This window comes from Monodelphis domestica, chromosome 1 (assembly GCF_027887165.1).
Source record: "Monodelphis domestica isolate mMonDom1 chromosome 1, mMonDom1.pri, whole genome shotgun sequence".
Lineage (NCBI taxonomy): Eukaryota > Metazoa > Chordata > Mammalia > Didelphimorphia > Didelphidae > Monodelphis > Monodelphis domestica.
This window is the reverse complement of record NC_077227.1, coordinates 679,871,159-679,895,548: the sequence shown is the minus strand read 5'-3', so window position 1 is coordinate 679,895,548 and position 24,390 is coordinate 679,871,159. Positions and strand designations below refer to the sequence as shown.

The 24,390-nt window shown below is 37.4% G+C and overlaps 1 protein-coding gene across 3 annotated transcripts in view; it reads right to left on the bottom strand.

The window, feature by feature from the left end:
- The window catches only part of LOC100617891 (zinc finger protein 69 homolog), an 81,230-nt gene that overhangs the window by 10,943 nt on the left and 45,897 nt on the right, over nt 1-24,390 (bottom strand). For all 3 annotated transcript variants that reach the window (XR_008912154.1, XM_056798909.1, XM_056798863.1), the window contains exons 4-5: nt 14,906-15,032; nt 11,638-11,730 (exon numbers count right to left, since the gene is read on the bottom strand). Coding sequence is in view for 2 of the 3 variants with exons in the window: in XM_056798909.1 (XP_056654887.1) it covers nt 11,638-11,730; nt 14,906-15,032 (220 nt within the window). In the remaining variant the exon portion in view is untranslated. The remainder of the gene's footprint in view (nt 1-11,637; nt 11,731-14,905; nt 15,033-24,390) is intronic.

Sequence of the window (24,390 nt, the reverse complement as noted above, 5' to 3'; positions counted from 1 at the left end):
TATTTATAATTCTCAGAGAACTGCTTAAAGATATACAGTGACTGGCCAGAATCATGTAGCTAATAAGTATCAAAGGTGGGATTTGATTTTTTAAAATCCTTACCTTATTCTGTTTTAGAATCAATACTATCCAAAGCAGAAGAGCAATAAAAGCTAGGCAACTGAGGTTAAGTGATTTGTCCAGGATTGCACAGTTAGTAAATAAATGTAGGAGGTCAGATTCGAACCCAGGACCTCCTGTCTACAGGTCTGGTTCTCTAACAACTGAGTTGCCTAGCTGTGTGCCTAGCTCACCCTAAAGGTGAGATTTCAACCTAGGTCTTCCTGTCTTCAAGGTCAGTCATATGACATTACTAGGAGAAGCTTGGCATTGAAGATAGGCTTTTGTCACAAGGAGAAATTTCACTAAAATTATTGTATATAATTTCCCCAAAACAAACCAATATGATCTTCTTCAATACTAGACTTAGTTTGCTATCCATCTGCAATATCTCTCCAAGGTATCTCTACCAAAACACCAATTCAGTGGGTCTTCTCTCCAACTGAATGTTATAATTTGGATGATATACATTCTACACTGGGGATGTGGACTGCTCAGCCAATCTCTCGAGTAGCTATAGATTTCAATGAAAAGACCTCAATTCCATTTCAATGGCATCTGCAAACTAGAACATCTGGGGAATTTCACCACTGAGAATTCCTCTTCCACTTGGACTTGAGGCTGCTGCACAAATTTCCTAACACTGATAAACATCTGTGTAGTATCATGTTTATGCTCAGGGATTACATTGCAGTTGCAATGATAAAGAAATGTCTTTAACCTGTTTTCATTATGGTTATTATGCACTTTATTGTGCCTTGAGAAAATTCTAAGTTTGCTTCAAACTCTATTGTTGGAGGGTAGGTTCCCTAATACCTTCATTTCCTTTTTCTGGCAGATTTACAGACATTTGGACTGAAGGAATGTTGTAAACATAAGTCACCTGGATTTCAACAAAGGACTCTCTCAGTATACTTTTGGACAAGAGGAGAAATATTGGCTAGATTCATAGTTATATGAAACCTATGTATTTACAAAGTACTTTCCTTACAACAACTTTTAGAGATTGAAAGTACAAATGTTAGGTGAGTGATTTTGTCCACTGCTGTAGCTCAGAAATTCTTATAACTTTGTAGATAAATCCCATGGCTTTAGTTGATACACAAAGCTACAGGACTTGTCCACTTAGACCTAATATGTCAAATGCTACTCTTAGAGGCAGGATTGGAACTAATGTCCTCCTCACTCTCTACTAAGTCCAATACTCTCTACTGTACTACACTGGCTCTGCCATGGCTGAGTTTTCCTGATGAGAATCCTCCATTTTAAAGAAGGACAATGTTGAAACAGCAGAAAGAACATGAGTCAAGTAAAATAGGGTATTGAGAACTGACTGGCAATGGGACAAACATTCCCTCACAGCCCTGAGCGTGATTTGGACTTTTGAAATCTTTAAGCCAGAATCAAAACTTGGGACATACCTGGTAATTTTAAGAGAGATGAGAGATGTGTGTGTATGTGTGTATGTGTGTGTATGTGTGTGTGTGTTTGTGTGTGTGTGTGAGAGAGAGAGAGAGAGAGAGAGAGAGAGAGAGAGAGAGAGGAGAAAAGAGGAGAAGAGAGAGAGAAGAGAGGAGAGAGAGAGAGAGAACTCACAGCAGGAAGGATTGAGAAGACAATATTCTCAGTCCTGCCTAGGACATATAAGGTTTGCCTGCTACCTTAGAAAAACCAGGTAATTAAACACAATTGTCTGTTAAAATGAAAAAAACACACATAAAGTGTTATTTCATTCAAACTTTAAAGCATTATGTAAATGTAAACTATTATTAATCCACTTCAGAAATTCCATGCCTCTTCCTGGCTTTTCTGAATGCTTCTTTTCATTAACTTGATCCTAAGTTGGGGTGAGACAGAATTTCTTTTGGACTGACCTGTGCATTAATAGGGATTCTTTGGGAAATTTTTGAGTCCCTTATCAGGAAATCCTCACAAGAAATTTATGTTTGGACTTCCAGAAGGAGCATTTTAATATATATTTATAAAAAAAAATTGGTGTGTCCAAAACATGAAAGAGACACCTACAGATGTTTTGTCCAGACCCCCATGGATTAATGGAAGAGTTTTACAGAGGATTGTTTGGTTTGTTACACAAGGATATGAGGGAGTAAAGTCCATTCAATCCCAGTTGATTAATTCCTATTGGGAGTGTTTAACATGTTTTGAGAGTTGTATAGCGCACTTGGCTTTCCTATATGCCTATGCTATATATAAATTAAATTAAGATTAGATTAAATCACTCCCTGAGAGTAATTTAGGGTTTGATCTTTTCTTTACCAAAACCTTCTCCTTCTTTATTTCTCTTCTCTCCAAAGATATAACCAACTACATACAATTTATGGCTGAACAATTAGCTATCTTTTTAGGTCTGGAGCACTATGATAGGCCTCATGTGGTCCTCTTCTCTGCCATGTTACAGAATTTATATTACATAAGAATTCAGTAGTATAACCGTTAATAGTTCAAAGCCCTCAGGAAAATTTCTAACATTCAGGCAGAAATCTGACTATCTGCCCTAATTTAAAATTTTATATATTTTCATTTAACTCTTAGCCTCTTTATATTTGAAACAAGCTCGATACAAGAGATGTTTAGGGTTTTTTTTTTTTTTAAAGACAAGGAGTCACAGAGAAGGGAAGCAGACTATTGGGGAGAACTTCCAACAGTCCTCAAAGAGATGAGTAACTTACCCCTAACCTACCGTCCTGCCCATCTCCCCCAAAAAATCATATTACTATCTTAGACATCATTAGAAGAGATAAGGGATCCCGAAATAATAATCCTGCATGCTCTGCCCTGGTCAGACCATATCAAGAATATTGTTTATTTCTGGAAACTATATATTAGGAAGAACAGTGACAAACCAGAGCACATTCAGAAGAAGGCCACTAGAATGATGAAAAGACTATAAAACATGACATATGAAGATGAGTTAAAAGAATTAGAATTAGTATTTTTAAACAAAAGAGAATGCATGCATATGATTGAGGGAAGAACAATATAATATGATTTATTTCTTAGGTGGCTAATAAGCTGTTTATGAGAAAAATTTAACAAAGATGTTTCACTCCTGTTTGAGCAAAAAGCATTGGAATAAAGGAATGGCTTTGCAAAGTGACTTCTTCGAATTACACAATCTCAGAATTAGAAGAGATTTTAGTAACCACTAAATCAAATCCCAACATAATATATGACAACATTCACTTAGACATATGAGTTCTGAAATGTCTAAAATGAAATTTCCTTAAATTGTTGGATAATAATACTTAAAATCAATGTGGGAAAGGGCAAGGAGGGAAGTACTAGATTTACAAATCAGCCTTTCTTAAGAGGCAACATACAGGACTGTGAGATGAAAATTCATAATTTTTTTTATTCAGGATCAAAATCAAGGCCATGATCTTTGAATTTAATTGCCGTTCAAATATCACAGCTTAGACTTTGTTCCTGTACATATTCCTTTAACTGTGCAGATCTGATTTCTAACAACTAGTCTTTATACCAGGATGAGTTAGAAAACAGTATGTTGGTAATCCACCAATCAAGAGAAAAGTCACAAGATTCTAAAAGTTGGAAGGTGACAGTTTTAGCATAAATTGAAGTAGGATCTCCTTCTAACTGATTTGAACCCCACCTGATTACTCCCAAGTCTGGCTGCAAAGTACAACTGTGCTGCATGACTGATTCTTACCTGAAGTCAAACAGCATCATAATCCTTTCCCTGCTTTCTAATCCATATCCCAAACTATCAAGTAAATTGGTATTTGAAGTCCCTGAAATCTGAATGTGCATAGCCACCCACTACTGCTGTATTCACTCTTTTCCTCTCTTCTGATCTCTTATATCTCCTCCTGCCCTCCCTCCCACTTTACCCTGCTCCTCCTCCATGTTCTCCTATTGAGTCTTTTCAGACATCACCAACACCAATTCAGATCCAGGGATGCAGACAGTACCATGAGAGACCCAATGACTCAAAATGCCCCCTTCCAGCAGAAAGCAGTATGATGAGCAAGATCATTACCCATATTCCCTCTTGGACTCATAACCCACTCCCCAAAATTGCACCCCCTCTAAAATCCCCCTGCCATCCCCCCAATTTTTTATATAAATCAAAACCATATGTTGTTTTTCAAACAAATTAGAAAGACAACTTTTAACTCAACACCTATTCTTGCTACTATAAGGGAATTCATAGTATACTTGTAGTACATACTACATTTATTTCTTTCTTTTGCAGTAAGTCTCATTGTTTTCTTTGTTACAAAATATTCAGTTGATTACTGAGAGTTTTACTTTTAAAACAAACACTTCAAGTAAAGTAGCTGTTATGTGAGAGTTTCAGCACAGACCAGCACTCTTCCCGCTGACACTTGGGAAACACAATATTATCTCCCAGGCATTACAAATAAGTACAAGTGATAAATTGAAGCCATCTTAAATCTGGAACAACATCAGCTTTTTTTAGTTTTGGGACCCCTTTATACTCTTAAAATTATTGAAGAACCCCCCCCAAAGAGCTTTAGCTTATATGGATTATGCTTTTAACACTTCACTATATTTTACATTAAGACAGTATTATCATGAAAAGAGTTTTGACCTTGTTCCCCCTTTAATGGGGTCTACTCAGAACCAGTGATCTAGGGTATTTAACTAAGGGGTGATTCAGAAGGAATCTCTCTCTTCACATATTACTATTGTGGAGTTACTTTCCACTGTGAAATTTCTGGAGTCCGACAAGAGCAGATCTGGATTTAAAAGCTTTGCCCCATACATGGTATTGAAAAGGTTTCTCTCCTTTATGAACTTGCTGGTGTTTTGTAAGGGGTGATCTGTCACTTTCCTACATTCATAGTGTTTTTCTCCAGTATGAACTCTCTGACACTGAGTTTGGTATGTATTCTATCTAAAGACTTCCTCACGTTCATTACATTCATAGGATTTCTCTCCAGTATGAATTCTCTGGTGTTGAGAAAGGTGTGCATTACACCTAAAAGTTTTCCCACATTCACCACATTCATAAGGTTTCTCTCCAGTATGAATTTTCTGATACAGAGTTAAGTAGGGGCTTTCCCACATGTAATTCATTCATTGGGTTTTTCTCCAGGGTGAACCTCTGGTGTCTTTTAAGATTTGTATTGTGAAAGAAGATTTTCCCACAAAGGTTACATTCATAGGATTTCTCACCAGTATGAATCCTCTGATGTTGAGTAACGTATATATTCTATTCTGCCTGAAGGATTTGCCACATTCGTTTCATTCATAGGGTTTCTCATCTGTTTCTGATGCTTAATGAGGTATACCTTTTGGCTAAAAGCCTTTCCACATGTATTCCATGTATATAGTTTTTCTTCAGTATGAAATCTCTGGCGTTGAGTAAGGTGAGTACACTACCTCAAAGTTTTTCCACATGTATTACAATCATGGGGTTCCTCACCAGTATGTGTTCTCTGATGTGTAGTAAGGTATGATTTGTCACTGAAAGTTTTCCCACATTCATTGCATTTGCTCTCTCTACAGATTCTCCTATATTTAATGATATCAGAATTATATTTGATTTTCCCATGAGTATCATACTTATAGGGACTCTCTTTCATAAGAACTCTGTCATATAACAAAAACTGAACTTAGACTGATATTTTCTCCAAATTCATTACATTTAGTGCCTATCTTCCCAAAAAGGATATTCTTCTGTGAAATTATTATTTGTCTGAAATGTTGATTCTGGATTCTCCATGGCGTCTCCAACTGGACATTATATTCAGAAGCTTCTCTAAACTTGAAGTTCAAGAGACCACCCTTTGTAACACATTTCATTATAATTTTCTGGGATGATTCTTCTTCAGAATGCCCTGCTTTGAGCTGACTGTTTGGTTTTAAGTCTAGACTCCCAGTCTAAAAGAAACCAAATCTGCATATGTCCTAGGAAAAAGTAAACCACTATAGAGTGGAAACGGTGAAACTAATGGAATATAAGGCCCATGTCTTTCTGAATAGCAGTAAATAAATGGAATTACACTGTGATCATGTAGTGGGCAATGGAAGGGAAAGGCAGAAAGAAGTTATTAGGTGAAAGAGGTTAAAAGTAGGGAAGAGGGCTGATACAGGTTGCAAGGTGACCAGAGGGAAGTTAAACAACTCTATCAAACTTTATTGAAAGTACTAATAGTTGCTGGCAAGGTTGATAGATTAGTCAGAGCAATCTGGCTAAAAGCAAGTATGAAATGACTTGGGATTAAGGGAAGATGTCTGAGCTAAGAGTTGAAGCCTACATCACCCCGCACCTAGCCTTTTTCTTCTAATCCTTTCTCCAGCTATCTATCCTATTTTACAAAGTAATTTTCCTCAAACAACAATTTCATGCCTCCCTACTGCACAGCTCTCTTAACTCACTCTAACTATACTCAAATAGCTCTTACAATCACAGAGCCCTACCTGCATCTAGATGCAATCACTTCCTGCCTGGATCCTTGGGACCAGCATCTGCCACACTCAAGAGGAAGTCTAAGTGATCCAGAGGGCATTGCATCTATACTTGTGGATTAACTGTTTTGTGCATCCTCATGAAGTGGTGCAGTGGAGCAGATGCTAAAAATGCATTTAAAGGACTTTGGTTCAAATTCTTTCCCAGTTGCTTACCACCTATGTGACTTTAGGTAAATCATTTAATAGCTGAACCTCAGTTTCTTCATGAGTAAAAATAAGGGAGTTAGATTGGATGATATCTAATACTCCTAGATTGAATGGCTATGATCTATTCTACTTATCCAAACCTGCTATGATCACTGATCCCAGGTTTCCTGATTTTTACATTTATTTCCTGGTCCCACTATGATTGGGGTATACTCTGAGGTTATATCTTATACTATTTACTCCTATATACTATTTTCTGGTGGTCTCATCACCTCCTAATCTAAGCAGCCCTCACCTAAGCAGTTCCCTGCCTTCTTAAACATGACATATTTTATATTCTACACTAGCCATATTTTCCTTGAAGCAGTATCTGCACAGTGAAAAAGGGAGAAAAGGCTTATCTCTAAACTCAGCTATTACACTTGCCCAGTGTTTGATAATTATATTTTTGTGAGTGAAGAAATATGCTCTTTTATAACCTCTTTCTTCATGTTCAGACCATCATTTGTATCATCTTGATACTTACATCAAGATAGTTGCCATTAAAGGGGAAAAAGCAGGGAGTAAAAAGCTTTAAACCAAATATGTGATTCCTTAGTTCCTGACCACTCTGCTCTCTCCTGTCCCTTGTCCCCAAAGACCATTGCTCTCACCTAAGCCTAATTTAGTAATACTCTTTTTCCCTTTCTGAAAGTCTTCTTTTAGTTTCATAGAACTCAAGGTGGCAATCAAAGCCCTCCACAACCTGGCCCCACTATGTCAATCTCACCTTACACTCTATTCAGTCTTAGTCTCTCTTGTTTTTGACTCATGGCTATACTCATTCTGAACCCTTTATTCATGCTATTCACTCTACCTAGAATGGCATCCTCCTTTCTCTCCATCTATTAAAATTCCAAACATTTTTCAGGCTCCAGATCAGGTCACACTCAAAATAAAGACTGATCTTGCCAGCACACATTGATCTCTCCTCTCTTAATTATCTTCTATTTTTATTGTTCCTATACATGCCTGATCTCCCTGGCTAGGCTAAAAAAATAAAGGAATTCAGGGCTAGCTTATTCTTTTTCCTATCCCCCTACAATCCTGATCACTGCATATAATAATAAGCCCTCAAAGATATTTATCTTAAACTTCAAAATCATTTATTACCTACATACACACTTTAGAACTAAGCCATAAATACTGTTCTACATTGTTTATTTAAATATTCCATCTCTAAATAGCCTATTTTAGAATATTTTATAGATTTCTCTTCTTATTTAGATTCTAAACTCTTAGAAGTTATTATTGTGAGAGAAAGAAAAGAAGGGGAGGAAGAAAATAAAGGGTAGGAAGTGAAGGGGAGAGGGGAGAAAGGAAACAGAAAGTAAGGTGTCTTGAGTCCATAGTAAACAGTCATTCAAGGGTTTATTTACCAAGTGCTTTCCTTGACTCCAACAGTGGAGAAAACAGAAGTATAATAGATAGACCCTTCCCTCTGGGTCTTTAAAATCTAGGTGGAAAGACAAAACTAACATATATGAAACAAAAATTAAAAACACATAGTCAATAGTCAGATGATAATTATATAGAGCAGACCACATCATTTAAGAATCAAAGAGGAAAGATGAGTACAGGCTAGAGCAGTCAAAAAAGGCTTCAGAGAGGAGATGGAACTAGAAAAGATATGATTTTAATAGGCAAAGAGTAAAGCAAAGTTTGTCCTACTATATACCACTTTACAATTTATAATACTTTGCTCACTTCAGCCCTATGAGAAAGGTAAGACAAACATCATTTTATAGATAAGTACATTAAAACTCAAGAAGGTTAAGTAAGTGGCCCAAGGTCAAATAGTACAGCTAGGACTTGAATCCAAATTTTCTGACTCCATAACCTATATTCTTTCCACTAAATCACACTGCCCTCTCAAAATAATTTGTGTATATATATATATATATATATGAACACAGATGCAGATACATATATGTACACATAATGTATATGTATATGCACATATGTACATACATGTAGAGAGATATATAAATATATACTCACAAAGTTATTTCCTCAAAGTAAACCTATAAGGTGGGTGGTCAAATATTTTTATCCTGTTTTACAGAGAAAGAAACAAAGCCTGCATATAAGATTATAGTTCATAAATGTCGACTTGAGCTAAAATATTTTGAAGCTAAATCCTAGAATCTTTCTACTATGCCAGGGTGCTACACATAGAGAAACAAACATGACATGTAAATAGAACAAACACTAAATGAAGAGGAGATAATCGGGGAATTAGACAAAAATATATTTTAGACTTAATTCATTCAGCATTGTAGGTTTCTGATCAGGGCTACAATGAGATAGAAGATTTTATCATATCCATATGCCTACCACAGTGTCATTGTTTCCTCAAATGGTGAAAGATACTATAAAAGTGATTGTTGAAGTTAGGGTTTAGGGTTAAGAGGTGATAAGGGATTTGTAATATTATTGTAACATAGAGATAAAGTATTCCTATGTCCTCTTGTCAGAAAGTCAGACTCATAAAGACAAAAGGACAAATGACTAAGAATTCAAAAGAAGGCCAAGACACAATGAATAAACATACTTTAAGGCAGAAGTTCTTAACCTTTTTTCTGTCTTGGATTCCTCTCTCAGTTTGGTAAAGCCTGTTAATTTCCTTAGATTAATATTTTAAAGTATATAAAATGAAATACATGAAATTAGAAAGGAAACCAATTATGTTGAAATAAAGATGTATTTTTTCCAATGCAAGTTCATAAACCCACTAAGATTAATCCACAGGCCTCTGTGAATCTCATGTTAAGAGCCTCTCTTTAAAGGAAAGAAAACCCAAAACCTCCAGTAAAAAAGAGAATAAGCCAATACAGATTTCAAAGAAATCATTAGATAGCAGCAAGAACCTCAAAAATTGCTTAAAATAGAAATTAAACTTGTTATAGAAGATATTAGATTGACACTAGGTCAGAAATGAGAAGTTAGAAAAGAATATTCTCAAAAAGAAAAGGAGAATCATGTCCTTCAAAAATAAAATAGCCTATAAAGATCGGCCTAATTGACAATGAATACACATGGACCTTCAACAAAAGGGAGGCATTTGTGTCATTCCTCCAAAAGAAACAAAAGGTGAGAACATTCAACCTTCAAACCATCCAAACAAAATAAAAACAAAAAAAGGTAAATAAGCACAATTATCAAGAAAAAAATTGAGCAATAAAATCAGTTCTCTCTTTTTTCTAGGTTATCATTTTAAAAGCTCTTTAAAAATAACAAGGAGACATCAGCAAGGGACAAAAGGATCTGAGGGGCTACAGATTTAAGAAAAGGGGACTAGCATTAGGGTAGAAAGTTGGCCTCATGATCCGGAAGGCTTGGCTTCAAGTCTTGCTTCTGACGTATGTTGGATGTGTGTCTTAATCTCGAAGGTCCCCTGGCAACATTCTATAATGAAAGTTGCCTTGAAAAAATCAGTGTACACTAGTAAAGAAAGTTCCTCACCTGAAGCTCCCTAAACTTACATGTTTACTAAAAATTGCATGTCCAATCCAAAAAAAAAAAAAACCTTTTTGAGGAAGGTTATATGGAAGTATGGGATTAATGTTCTGTGGACTGAATGTCACACTCCTTTGTAAGTGAATCAATATCTGGTGTGTGAATGAAAACGCAACAGGGAACTGTTGTTCGGACATTCAGTCATGTTTGACTGCTCATGACCATACTATCCATGGGGTTTTCTTGGCAAAGATACTGGAGTGGTTTTCCATTTCCTTTTTTAGTGGACTAAAGCAGGCAGAAATTAAATGATTTACCTAGGGTCATACAGCTAGGGTTTAAGAACAGATCTGAACCCTGCAGATCTTTCTGACTCCAGGTCCAATGCTTTATCCACTGAGCCAACCAGCTGCCTCCAATAGTGGAAAGTAACTAGAGAGAAAAAAGGGAAAGCAAAAAGCATAAGACCTTGAGATGGACATCCACCTGGTCACTGTGTGAGCAGAGAAGGGACAGAAATTTCTGAGTCTCAACAAGATTCAAGGGCCATGGAAGAGTAGAGAAAGGAACAGAGGAGCAAAAGGGCTACTGTAGAGGCTGGGACAGGTATTAGCTTCTAAGTCTTAGGGAAAGGGAAAGGAAACTGCTGAAGCATATCCATGGGTCCATGGGGGATAGATGGGTAGGAGGAGAAAGGTCTTTTAATGGGTCTTTAATGGGAACCCCAAGAGACTACCCTCTCTGAACAAGAGCTGTGATTCCCAGGGGGGGGAAAGTGTATGGGACCCGTGGCTATGGTCAGAGATCAGAGTAAGGGGGCAGGGAGGAGAGACTTAATTCCAAAGGGAGTATCCACAAGCAAGATTTAGGATCAGTGTTCTTGATTATGTAACTGCCACTACACTACTCCTCATTGCCCTCTTCAAGAACTGATATTTTTAGGAGTGGGAGATAGCAGAAAGTCTCAAAAAATAGACAAAAAAAAACCCAAAAAACTCAAAAGGAAAAAGAACATGTAATGGTGGATATCTGCATGGAACTATCCTGTAGCAGAAGAAAATATAAGAATAGAAAGGTAAAGGTGAGAGATTAGATTCAATATAAGGAAGAATTTAATAATTGCTAATAGCTGATCAAAACCATGCTATATCAGAAACAGGGGACCCTTTGTCAGGGATGCTGTAGAAGAGACTGCTATCCTGGATAGGAGTCAGGATCTGATAACCTTAAAGATCATTTTCAACTCCAAGAATTTGTGAAATGTGTAGGTGAAGTGATGATATTTAAGGGAATCCAGAGCAAATAGCCTCTGTGCCATCCACAGGTATGGCTCATTTAAGGAGACTTACCCAGACACTATTTTGTCTTTTACAGTGATATTTCTACTTGCTGGGTTCTTACACACTCACCTAGGCATCTGCTTTTTGGGATTCCCTTCTTCACCCAGGGGCCTTTTCCATGTTCCAGCTGAGAAATCACATCTGGCTTAGAACCTGGATGTCCTGTTTGTAGGTGGAAAGAAGGTATTTGAGCATTGGTACTGGAGGACAAGGAATCATAACAGATATCAGTTCAGTTCCATCCTTTTGTTCTTCAGAACTTTTACAGAAAGGAGCACTCTACAAACCCACATCTCCAGTGTACTCTTCTGGACAAAGACCCTTCTATTCTACATTTCCTCTCTGACACTATCTATTTCCCCTGACAATTTAGTATGCTTTGTAGCTTTCTCTAGTGGAGATCACGCCTTCAATTCTCTATAATTCATAATAGTGGCAGCTAGGCATTGTAGTAGAATGCTGGATAGAAAGGTGCCAATTCAAATTTTGCTTTAGAAAATTAGTAGCTGCATGACCGTGGCCATATCTCTGCTTTAGTTTCCTCTTTTGTAAAATGGATATAATAGTAACACAAACTTCAAGGGTGACTGAAGATCAAATGAGAGAATGTATGTAAAGCACTTTGTAAACCTTAAAGTACTTATAATACTAGTTAACACGGTTATTACAGTACCAGAATTTGGCATGTGGCATTATAACACATTTAGGGACCTCATAAGGGACCTCAGTGACCATCTAGTCCAATTCATAGCCAAAGAGAATCTCCAATGAAACATACCTGACAAGAGTTGATCTATATTCTAAAGACCTTCTGTGTGGGAAAGCCCATCACCTCGCTAGGTAGCCCACTTTTAAACAGCTCTAGTTGTTAGAGATTTAACAACAACAATAATAATAACTAGCATTTACATAGCAATTAGTGTTTACAAAGCACTTTAAACATATCTCAACACAGTTGTAAAGTAGGTTCTGTTATATCTATGTTGTAGATGAGGAAACTGACCTAGATAATGGCTTCCTTCAAGACTCAGTTCAAATCTCACTTTCCACTAGTTCCATGACTTCAGAGAAGACATCTCATTTACACTGTGGAGATCTTATACATTCATAGTTACTTGCATATTGCCTCTCCAATAAGTGCCTTAAGGGCAGGTACCATGGCTTTGCCTTTCTTTTCCCCACACCATAGCACAGTGCCTGGCACAAAATAAGTGACTACCAAATGCTTATTGTTGATAATAATCAGAGTTATCTGCCTAAGGTCACACAGGGAGCTGTGTCTGAGCCAGGATTAAATCTTGGGTCTTCTTGACTCCAACTCCATCAATCACTGTCTCCATGGCACAATGCAGCTAACTTCACAGAATAAGCCCAGTAATCTCTCTTCACATACTTGAACACAGCTATCATTTCTTCCCTGAGTTTCTCTAAACATCCACAGGTCCTTCATGTAATTCTGAAATAACAGGGATTGAAGGATCTACAATGCACAGTCCTTCCTATGGATATTCTCCAGACTTTTGATATCCTTCTTTAATTCCAGAGCCCAGGACTAAATGCAATACACTAGATTTGGTCTGAGTAGAGCACAGAACAGAGGAACTTCCACCTCTTTCCATAATTCCTTGAAGCTATGCCTCTCTTAATATTGTTGTGTTTGTTGCTGTTCATTCTTCATTTTTAAAGAGGGTCAATGACATCATGAGACTGCCATCTTGACTTTTGGGTGAACTGGATTTAAGTGAGACAGCAAAGTTATCAGCTTTGCTCTCTTTTAGGGTCACAGAAGCTCAGAGGCAAAACAAAAGACAGGATGACTGGTGATGGCCAGAATGCCATGGATAATCTTGGATTCTTTAATGTCTAATCAAGCTCTAATTGTTCCCTGGTGCCTGCTTTTGGAACCAATTGTTTTCATCTGTCTTTCTGCCAGAGGAAGTCACTGGGGTAAATACCTCCCTAACTCACTGATGAGTTTGAGGCCTGTTGGTTACCTTCAACCAAGTGAAGGCAGTTTTCCTAGAGTGTGCCGCTACATAGGCTACAGCACCTTAGAGCCACAGGTAAGAGTTGGGTGAAAGGTTTATGAGTGGCCCTGAAAAGCCCTCACCTCAGAAACGCTATTCTTCCCTGAAAACCTCATAGACCTCTCTCTTAATATAGTCTAAGGCTGAATTACCTTTTTTGAGTGTCACAGTAGACTCATAACTTATACTGAACTTGCAGCACACCAAAACCTGCATTTTTTATTCAAATAAACTGCTATCTAAACAAGCCTCCCCCATGCTATATTGTAAAGTTGATTTTAATCCTAAGTATATATTTACTTTTATTTCTACATCTTATTAGATTCAACCCAATGTAGATCAAAAGCTTTTTGTGTATTGTGATTCTTTCATTCAGTTTGTTACCTATCCCAGCTTCAGGATCTTCTTCAAATCAATGATTATGCCATCTGTCTTTATCCAAGTCATAATAAAAAACTTTAAATAGCAATGGACCAAATATATATCCCTAACCACTCCACAGGAGGCCTACAAATAAGATGATACTGAACTAATAATAAACAAATAATCTTTTAATTTAGCAATACAACTTGAATCTATCTAATCATATAAATTATCTAGTCTAAATTTCTCATTCCTTTCCACAAGAATAAAATGACATAATTTATCAATTCTTTGCTAAAATCCAGATAATCTATATATTTTACTGATCCACCACTTTAGTAACCCCATAAAAAAGGAAATCATGTTAGTAAGGCATGACCTATTTTCATTGAAGCCATGCTTCATTTACTTTCTTGTGATCACTGCTTCCTTTTCTATATTTTCACTAATCATTTTTAGATTTACCCCAGGAATCAAATTAAAATTCAAAGGGCCATAAATCTATCATTTGATACCATCTGTACTACCCCCAAGTCATTGATGTTCCAGGACAAGTTTTCCAGGTCCTTCCAGTAATCCTTTTATAGAATGATTTTCAATTCTCTCAGTATCCTGATCATCCTCCTCTGAACATGTTCTTTTATTAATATCCTTCCTAAAAAAACAGTTACAGTTGAAGAATACTTCAAGTATGATCCGACCAAATAAAAATATGATAGAGCTATCAATTTCTTTATCCTGCAAACTATCCTCTTCCCTAGAAAGGAAGGAAAGGAGGGAACGAGGATGAGAAAAGAGGGAGGGGAGGAAAAGAGGATGGAAGGGGGAGGGTGGGAGGAAGGGAGGAAGTAAAAATATTTTTAAAACCCCATCATTGCATCCCTATTTAAGAAGACCTGCTCTTGTTTAACAGTAATCAATGAATCATACAGGTAAAAAACCCTTACCCAACGAAGCCAGGTTCCTGTAGTTCTCCAGCATCACATCTCTATACAGACCTTTCTGAGCAGAATCCAAATGCCCCCATTCATCTTGGGTGAAGTTCACAGACATATCATTGAATGTCAATGATTCCTAAAATACCAAGTATTTTTAAATTTTTTACTTATTTCACAAGCATTTATTGGTTCTCCCTCTTATAATTAAAAGAAAAGAAGTAACAAAGGAAGAAAGCCTCATAATACATATAGATAGTCCAGCAAAATAATTTATTTACATTGGCCACCTATAAGAATATATGTCTTAATCTACATTTTAAACTACTTCTCTCTCTGACAGGAGGTAGGTGTCATGTTTCATCTTTGGACTTCTGGATTCAGACTCATTATTATTGTTGCACTAATCAGAGTTCTAAAGTCTTTCAAAGTTGTTTCCATTGTGGTGTTGTTACACTATATTTACAAATTATTCACCTGGTTCTGTACACTTCATTCTGCATCAATTCATAAAGGTCTTCCCAGTTACCTCTGAAACTAATATCATGAAAAAATAACATTCCATCACTTACATTTATTTATTTTTTCAACCCTTACCTTCTATCTTAGAATCAATACTGTGTATTGGTTCCAAGGCAGAAGAGCAGTAAGGCAATGGGGGTTAAGTGACTTGCCCAGGGTCACACAGCTAGTAAGTGTCTGAGGTCATATTTGAACCTAGGACCTTCCATCTCCAGAGAGCCTGGCTCTCAATCCACAGAACTACCCAGCTACACCCCGACATACATTTATATACAAGAATTTGCTTAGTTATTCCCCAACAGGTGAGTATCCCCTAAATTCCCATTTTTTACTACTCTGTGAAGAATAGTAGTTATGTACATATGAGTCCTTCAAAACCATTTTTACTCAGCCTAAAAGTACTACCCTGGAACCCTGATTTGGCCTTTGAGAGAGGCAGAAACATTCCTCAGTCAATGAACACTAACAAAGCACCTACTATATGCTAGGCACTGCTAAAAAAAATAGGGATACAAGTGACAAAAAAGAAAGTTCCTGCCCTAAAAAACTTTTACATCACTGTCATTTCTGGAAATCGTACACCTATCCCCTCCATAATCCTGCCCCCCCCACTAAAATTTCACTTTTCCTTTTGTACTTATACAACACTACCACATCTGAAAATGTAAACATACCTGTAGGCAGTGAGGAGGGGTAGTGTTAAAAGGAGTTTCTTAATCTCTCCCTCTGTCTCTTTAAGAGGCAGAAAAGGAGGCAGGAAAAAAAATTTCTAAGTAAGAGTTAGCAGAGAGATGAAGATTCTGTTACCAAGGAGACAAGGATCCTATATAAGGAGCACCATTAAGAGTTTAGGGGCTCTTTTTCTCTGACTTCTAAGACAGGAGGGGTTCTGTGTCAGTTTCTCTCAGTCAAAAGGAACTGGCAACTGATTTCTGACCGTTTGGAATGAGATACTGATTTAAGGAGGTGGTAGTAGATTAATGTTCATTGATTAGTTTAGGTAGGTAGCTAGGAAATATATTTCCAGATAGGAGTATTGCACTTAAGATAGGCCTAAGTTCTGGCAGGCAGAAGATCCTGATCTGGGAAGGCAGTTAGAGTTAGGGTTTCTTAGAAATTTTAGTTAGGGTTTAGATTTTAGGCATAGTTATAAGATGTTAGAGTGATAATTTCACTTTACTCCCTCTTACTTCCTATCCGAACTTCTCCTCAGAATAAATAAATATTTGTATTTTATCAAACTGCTCTCCATACTTGTGTCAAACTCCTACCAAAAAATTTAACCCTTCACAGTAGGCATGTTTCATTATCTGTTCTCCAAAAATCATTACTGGTATTTTGGTTACTCAAAGCCTGGAAAACAAGTCAGAACCTAATGGGAATAAGAGAAAATTGGCAGGATTATAAGAACTGATAGCATTCATAATATTTAATGTTTCAAATCAAATAAAATCTTTATTGTGTTCTATACCTGGCAGTACCTTAGACTAACTCAAGCTATATTAGGAAACAACATAATATATAAATGCACCATCAAATATTGCTCTGTCCTCTGTAGCCACAGAACAATGACATTTAACAGCTCAAGGAGTAGGAACATAAGGTAAGGAGTCAAAGCTAGGAAGTAGGCAAGAAGTGAATAAAAAAGTAGGATACAGGAAATAGTTTTTTGGTCTTTTATGTTCTAAATCGTAACAACATTTAGACCAAGGTAAAACAAAAATATTCATAGTAGGTTGTTTTGTAATAACAAAGAACTGGAAACATTTGCACACTGAGGAATTGTTGAAAAACATAGTATATGAATAAAATATTATTATATAGTTGAATATAAGTATGAAAATTTTAGAGGACCATAGGGAAATTTGCATATACTTATGCAAAGCAAAATAAGCAGAACCAAAAGAATATATTCAATGATTACAATAATGTAAAGGAAAAGATCACTAAAAGGAAACCCAAATCTGAATAACTAAAATATCTGAGTCCCCCCCCCACTCAAGGAGGGAGGGAAAAGGGTTTTATATAGAGACAGGGACCCTCTTTTTCCCACTTCCTTTCCCATTCTTTTCCCTTAGAATTATTCTTTGTATTACCCTGATTTAATTGACACTAAAATAGTTATCTTTCCCCAAAATGTGAATCAAGTGTGAGTGAACAGATCAAGGGGAGACCCTTTGGTCTCGAGTAGTGGAAGGGGGAACAAGAGCAAATTTGGGAGAGCAGCCATAGCTAAGGAGGGAAGGCATAAGGGGGAAAATCTTCAAACCCCTTCTCCTCTCTCTGAGCCAACCCCAAACATCAGCTGTCTCCTCTGAACCCCGCTTTGAGAAGGGAGGTCTCCACTTTTCTCCTTTCTCTCACCTCTACTTCACCATCTTCCTTTTAGTGTCCTAGCAGCCTCCCTAGATGAGCTGCCAGAAATGTCTACATTGAGATCTAAGGCCAGACAGGACATCAATTCATGGCCCCACAAGGAACCTAGCAAAAAAATTACACCATGATGAAAGAAAATTTCTTGAGCATCCCATACATGACAGAAAAGATCTTCCAGCAGCTAAGAGTTACAACTTTGCTACATATGCTCTCTAAACTAGATCTCACTTTCCCTTGGACTTTGTATATACTTCTGGGACCATCACATTTGTTGTATAACAACTGTTTTAACTGGATTTAGTTAATCCTCCTTTCTAGAAATTATTTTCAACTGATAATCTCAGGGAGGGAAGCACATAGGTGTGGATTTAAGCCAAGATCCCCTCAGAGATAACCCTAGAATTGTGTCTCTGAGACCCTATACTTGTCTATAATACTGGGAGTTATAATAAGAACACTCAGAACTTTTATTGATTATACTTTTTACCAGCTAAAGATCCTCAGTTCTTTCAACTATTCTTTCTATGAAATTTTATATACCCTCATAATCCGGTTTCTCAATATCCCTCTTAAAATAGGAAGCCCAGAACTAAACACAAAAATTCAAGTGTGTTCTAACCAATGTGGAACATGGTGGATTTGTTTCTGCCTCTCCTAGTTTTGTTCACTATATATTAACATATATATGTTATTATATATGTATTATATTATATATAAATAATTATGTTATTCTTTTTGGTAGTTCCAACATGTTGCTGCCTCATCCTGGGTTTAGAATAAAGTAAACGTTGCAATCAAGTGGAATAAAATAGAGAAGACGTTATTAACACTTAATATGAACTAAAGTTGTACTAAATGTGAGAGATACATATAGAAAAGTAAAACAGTCCCTGCTCCCAAAAAACTCACATTCTAATTCCAGGAGACAACACATACAGGAAGGTTTGGGTACAAGATACCAGATACATGGCCCACTGGCCTATAGCAGCAGCAGAAGGGTGGATAACAAAGCTCAGGATAGGGAAATAAATTTGCTATCTAATACATATCCCTCATCATGTACTTGTACAGTTGACACTTAAATATATGTACTACACTATAAATTTGTCCTCATTAACTTCACTTTTTAAAGCTTGGACCAAAATTTCACAACTGAAATTTTTTTTAATTCTCTATTTACCCTATCTTTTGAACAAAAATAACCAGGAAAAAACCCTATGGTTTACTCTACAACTTTGCCTAGGTATAACTGAAGGGCTTAAGTTATAAAACATTGTGAAGATATTAAAGATGTATTCAAAAGCTGACTCTAATGAGCAAAATGTTCATGGACCAGACTTATGGATATATTTCTAATATTTCACATGATTGATTTCTGAATCCTTAAATTGGATGGGACTTAAATTTTGTTGAACTTAAAAGTTAAGCCTCTATTATTATCTGCAGTCTGGAAGGCTAGCAAGCAATTTGTAAAAGTTCTTTGTAATGTCAAAGACCTATACTTAACATCTAAATAAGTTTGGTGCCAGTGCCAGAAGGTTTGATCAAAGTCAGGAAGGTCTTTGAAGTGAGCTTCTTTCCTGGACACCCTGCTGTACAATTGTGTTGTTATCCATTCCTTTATCTTGTAATTGGCTGTCAATACTTTTGTTATTTTACTTGTTTTATTGATATCCCAAGAACCCCCAATCCTAGTATCCTAATAAAGTCAGTGCAGCTTGCTCTCTCTGACAAGGAGCTGGCAGGCTGACATGACGCTGAAGATCTCTATCTCTTGTGTGTTTGTTTTATCTATGTTGTTCCTCCCTCAATTTCTAAACCTTCCCCCATATTCACCCTGCTCTTGCCTTCCCTTCTGGGTAATTAAACCCATGCAAGAATTTCTTGAAGAGGCTGGTACTCTTCATATAATTAAGTTCTTTTTTCCCTTCTTTTTCAAAAAGTTCCTGACCTCTTCAAAAGCCTAGTCTATTTACTTCAATTGATTCAGGTTGTAATAGTTGAAAGGAATTGTAGGGATTGAAGAGGTACAAGGGATAAGGAAAGTTTTGTAACAGGGAACGGAGGAGTTGCAGGGACAGAGGGAATATGGATGCTGGTGAGGTAAAAGGAGAGAGATACCCCCTACTGAGAGGCTATCTTTGAAAAACGGGGTTCCCAAGAAATAGACCAGCTATGATAGGCTGAGATGATGACTTCTCTTTTGATTGAAGTTGAAGAAACCCCAGAGCAGGTAAGCACAGACCACCTTGAGGGATAAGCCTCCCCCTCCCCCCCGAGATCAACATCACCCAGCAGGGGTCTGATAAGGACCACCTGTGGTTGGACGGCTGTCCTTAGGTTCAGCTCCATCTATGTTCCCCTGAAATGATAGTCCTCTTATCTGACTGTGGGTTATTTAACTCAAGATGAATTTAATAATAAGTTTGGATTGGGAAGACATCAAGGAAGAGGGAATCAGGATTTCCCTAGATTGGGTTTGAGTCTTTCCCAGCTTTTGAGCTGAGGCCAGGCCTCGCAGGCTGGTGGAGGGTTTCTTTTATTCCTGTCTATGCTAATCTGTGCTAGCTTTCTTAAGTTCAGTTTTTAGCAGTAGAGAGCAAGAAGAAGAAAAGATTCTGACCTTCAGAGCTGATTGGGCCTGTCTCTTCAGGCTGACGCCCCTAAAGACCAGCCTTACAGTTCAAACCACTCTCCTTAAATCCTTTTGTTGGATGACACAATCACAGGAATCCAGGTAGAGCACACAATTGGGAAAAGTCCAGGAATAGAGGCACTTCTATCCCAAGACAGGGAGAGAGACTCCTTCCAGTCTGAGGGCCAGGAAAGAGAGCAGGCTTGGAGAGCAACCCTCACTCACCAAGTCACCCCTCCCCCCACCAACTGTCATTGCTGTTCATCAATTTCATTCTAACCTTCCAACTGCTGCTTGCTTCACCTCAGTGGCAGAAAGTCCAGAGCATGATTCAGTTTTCCTTTCCACAAGGTGATATAATTATAGAAAAATGAAACTTTAAAACTCTGAGATTTTTACTTCACCCTCAATAAATTAGTAAAGATTACAACAACAACAAAAAAAATAGTCCATCTTAAAAGAGCTGTATGAGGGGAAGGGTGGAGTTATATGACTTATTGGTTTGAAAGCCATACCTAGGGACAGGAGATCCTGAGTTCTAATGTGACCTCTGATACTTCCTAACTATATGACTGTGTGAATCCTATTTCCCTATGTGAAATCCCTACGTGAAGCCTAGCCCTTATCTCTCTTCTACCTAGGAACCAATACATAGTATTGATTTTAAATCAAAAGGTCAGAGTTTAAAAAAAAAGAACTGTGGGAAAACAGACACATTAATGGTGGATCTATGAACTGATCCAACTCTTCCAAAATGCAATTTGGAATTGTGCTTTTAGAAAAAGCAATTTAAATATTTATATCTGTAGGTATCCTAAGCATGAACACACAAAAGAAGTAAAAAACAGAAAGGTTCCATATGTACTTGGAAACAAATGAACAATGGCTAAAAAAATGGTGATGCATGGGGAGACTATATCAATTAATCAATAAACATTTATGAAGCTATATAAGATGATTAAAATGAACAATGAAGTAAAACCAAGAAAAGTTTTTACATAATAATTACAACAATGTAACTGCAAAAAAAATTTTTTTAACCTGAATTCTATCTAATTATAATGACCAAGGATAGTTCTTGAAAACAGGTAAGGAAACATACTATCCTCCCTTCACTGAAAACTATGAGGTGTAAGACAATTTGGAATTATGGGCAAAGGGCTTTAAAAGAATGCCTGTCCTTTGACCCAGTCATACCACTGCTGAGTTTGTACCCCAGCAGTGTACAAGTACAAAAATATTTATAGTCACACTCTTTGTGGGAGCAAAAATTTGAAAAAAGAGGGGGTGTCCATAGATTGGGGAATGGCTGAGCAAATTGTGGTATCTGTTGGTGATGGAATATTATTATGATCCACTGGAGCAATTCCATGTGAACTGGAAAGACCTCCGGGAATTGACCTAGAGCAAAAGGAGCAGAACCAGGAGAACATTATACATAGAGATGGATACACTGTGGTACAATCAAATGGAATGGACTTCTCTACTAGCAGCAATGCTATGATCCAGAACAATTCTGAGGGACTTATGAGAAAGAACACTATCCATATCCAGAGAAAGAACTGTGGGAACAGAAACACAGAAGAAAAACATATGCTCCATCATGTGGTTCAATGGGATTATAATTGGGGTTTTAGGGTTAAAAGATCATTCTACTGCAAATATGAATAATACTTAAATAGGATTTGAACAATGATACATGTATAACCCAGTGGAATTGCTTGTAAGCTCCAGGAGTGGGGAGAGAAAGGGGGAAGAGGAATCATGAATCATGTAAGCATGGAAAAATATTATAAATAAATAAATAAGAATACATTTTTAAAAACTATGGGGTGGGTAACTATATCCTGTCAAACACATTAAATGCACTGGTTGTTTTTCTCTCTTTCATTATAACTTTTTGTTACAAATGGAATGATTGCTGGATAGGGGAAGAGGAGGAACATTTTCAGAAAAGAACAGAATGTAAAAAAAAGAAAAGATAATATTTTTTAAAAAGAGCTTTCATTTTATTCTGGAATTTGAAGGAAATCAGCACATTAGTATCCACAAACAAGAGCTCCTAGAGGATCTCACTGTCTTCAGGGAATCATTCATTCATTTGCATTCTGAATTAATCATTCTTAATGATGTTGATAAACATATTTCATAAGCATGTCTCCAATATACTCACTTGATATTGAAAACCAGATGGCCATCAAACACTGTCATCCTGTTGTTGCATCTGTCACAAATCATGATCTTAATCTATGCATAGGAGCCACCTGGTTGAATAAGAACCTTTAAGGCTGCACTTACTTCTATCACATATTCTTTTGTTATCATCAACAATAAAAAGTAGAATATTAAATTATCTGTTTATCTTTCAGTCGATGAAGTAAATGTGAAGCTGTAATATGATATAAAATATTACTTTTGAGTGCCTATCCTTCTCTTATCTTTATTAAGTAGATCCTCAATTTACGCAAAAATTATTTTTATATAAAGCTTTATAAAGAGGAAAAAGTAGGAATATAGATCAATAGTTACTGCTGGATTCTTGTTCACCATTCTTTCCATATTTATCCCCAATCAGGTAATGCTACTCATAACATTACACCATCAGTTTGTAAGCTTTTTGTTGTTTTAATGAAAAGAAATTTATTCTCAACTTAAATATCCCAAAATTTATATATCCAGATTACAACATAAAAGGGGATTCTAAGTGAAACTATACTTACTGCTTGATTTATAAAAGCATATAATATATTCTACATTACCTTAAAAAATGTCCTGCTTGTCATAATCATCAGTACTGGCTAAGAAACAGAATAGTGGATCAATGGGATATATTAGATATACAATAGAGAAGGATAAATGATCTTAGCAACTTAGTATTTTATAAGTCCAAAGACCCCAGTTTGGGGGCTAAAAATTCACTATTTGACACAACTGCTAGAAAAACTGGAAAATAGTATGGCAGAAACTAGGTATAAACAGTATCTCATACCCTATATCAAGACACGGTCAAAATAGGTATATAATTTAGGTATAAAGAGTGATACCGGACTTCCGGTTAAGATGGCGGCTTAGAGAAAGCTGAAGTTCAGATCTCCGGAAAACCCTTCCCGACCGATCTCAAACTAGAAGCTCCTAAGGCGCCGAAATTCAAAACGATCAACAGCACAGACCCTGGGAACTCTCCTCCTGGACCTGGACCCGGTTCAAAAGGTACGGCTCCCCTTAAAAGCCAGAACCCGAGATCCCTCGGACCTCAGGGGTAGGAGCGCAGAGTCCAAGGCTCCCGGAAGCAGCAGCCCCGCCGGGCTCAGAGAGCAGGGTCTGAGGAACAACAACCCTCAGGGTCTTCTACCCAAGTCCCAGTCCGGGTGAAAGTTACTGCCTGGGGCTTCCGCTGCAAAGAGCCAGTCAGTCAAAGAGCCGGTTGGTCCGGGTGAAAGTTACTGCCTGGGGCCTCCGCTGCAGAGAGCTGGTCAAAACAACAGCAACCCTCAGGGCGGGCAAGACAGCCTCACGGGCTGGATCCTGCTATCCAAGTCTCAGTGAAAGTCTGTGCTCTCGGAGCTTGGGGAAGCGGCAGCCCATCCCCCCGCAGGCCGACGAAACAGCCTCACGGCCAGGGATTCTGAAGGCAACTTCCGGAAATTGAGCCAGGGGGAGAGTGTGGCCTCGTGGTCCAACCCTTCCATTCCAGTTCCAGTGAGGCATATTCAGTTTAACCCAGGGAACGCTCATAGAACCAACATCTGCCCAGGACTGCCTCTGAACACCAGACAGAGGCAAGAAAAGCCAATCCTCCACGTTCAGAGATGACAAACTCCACAGAAGCACAGAAGCCCCAAAATACCAAGAAAAATAAGAAGAAAGGGGCGACTCTGGACACATTCTATGGAGCCAAAATACAAAATACAGAGCAGATAGAAGAAGATATACAAGAAAATTCTCCAAAATCTTCCAAAGGAAA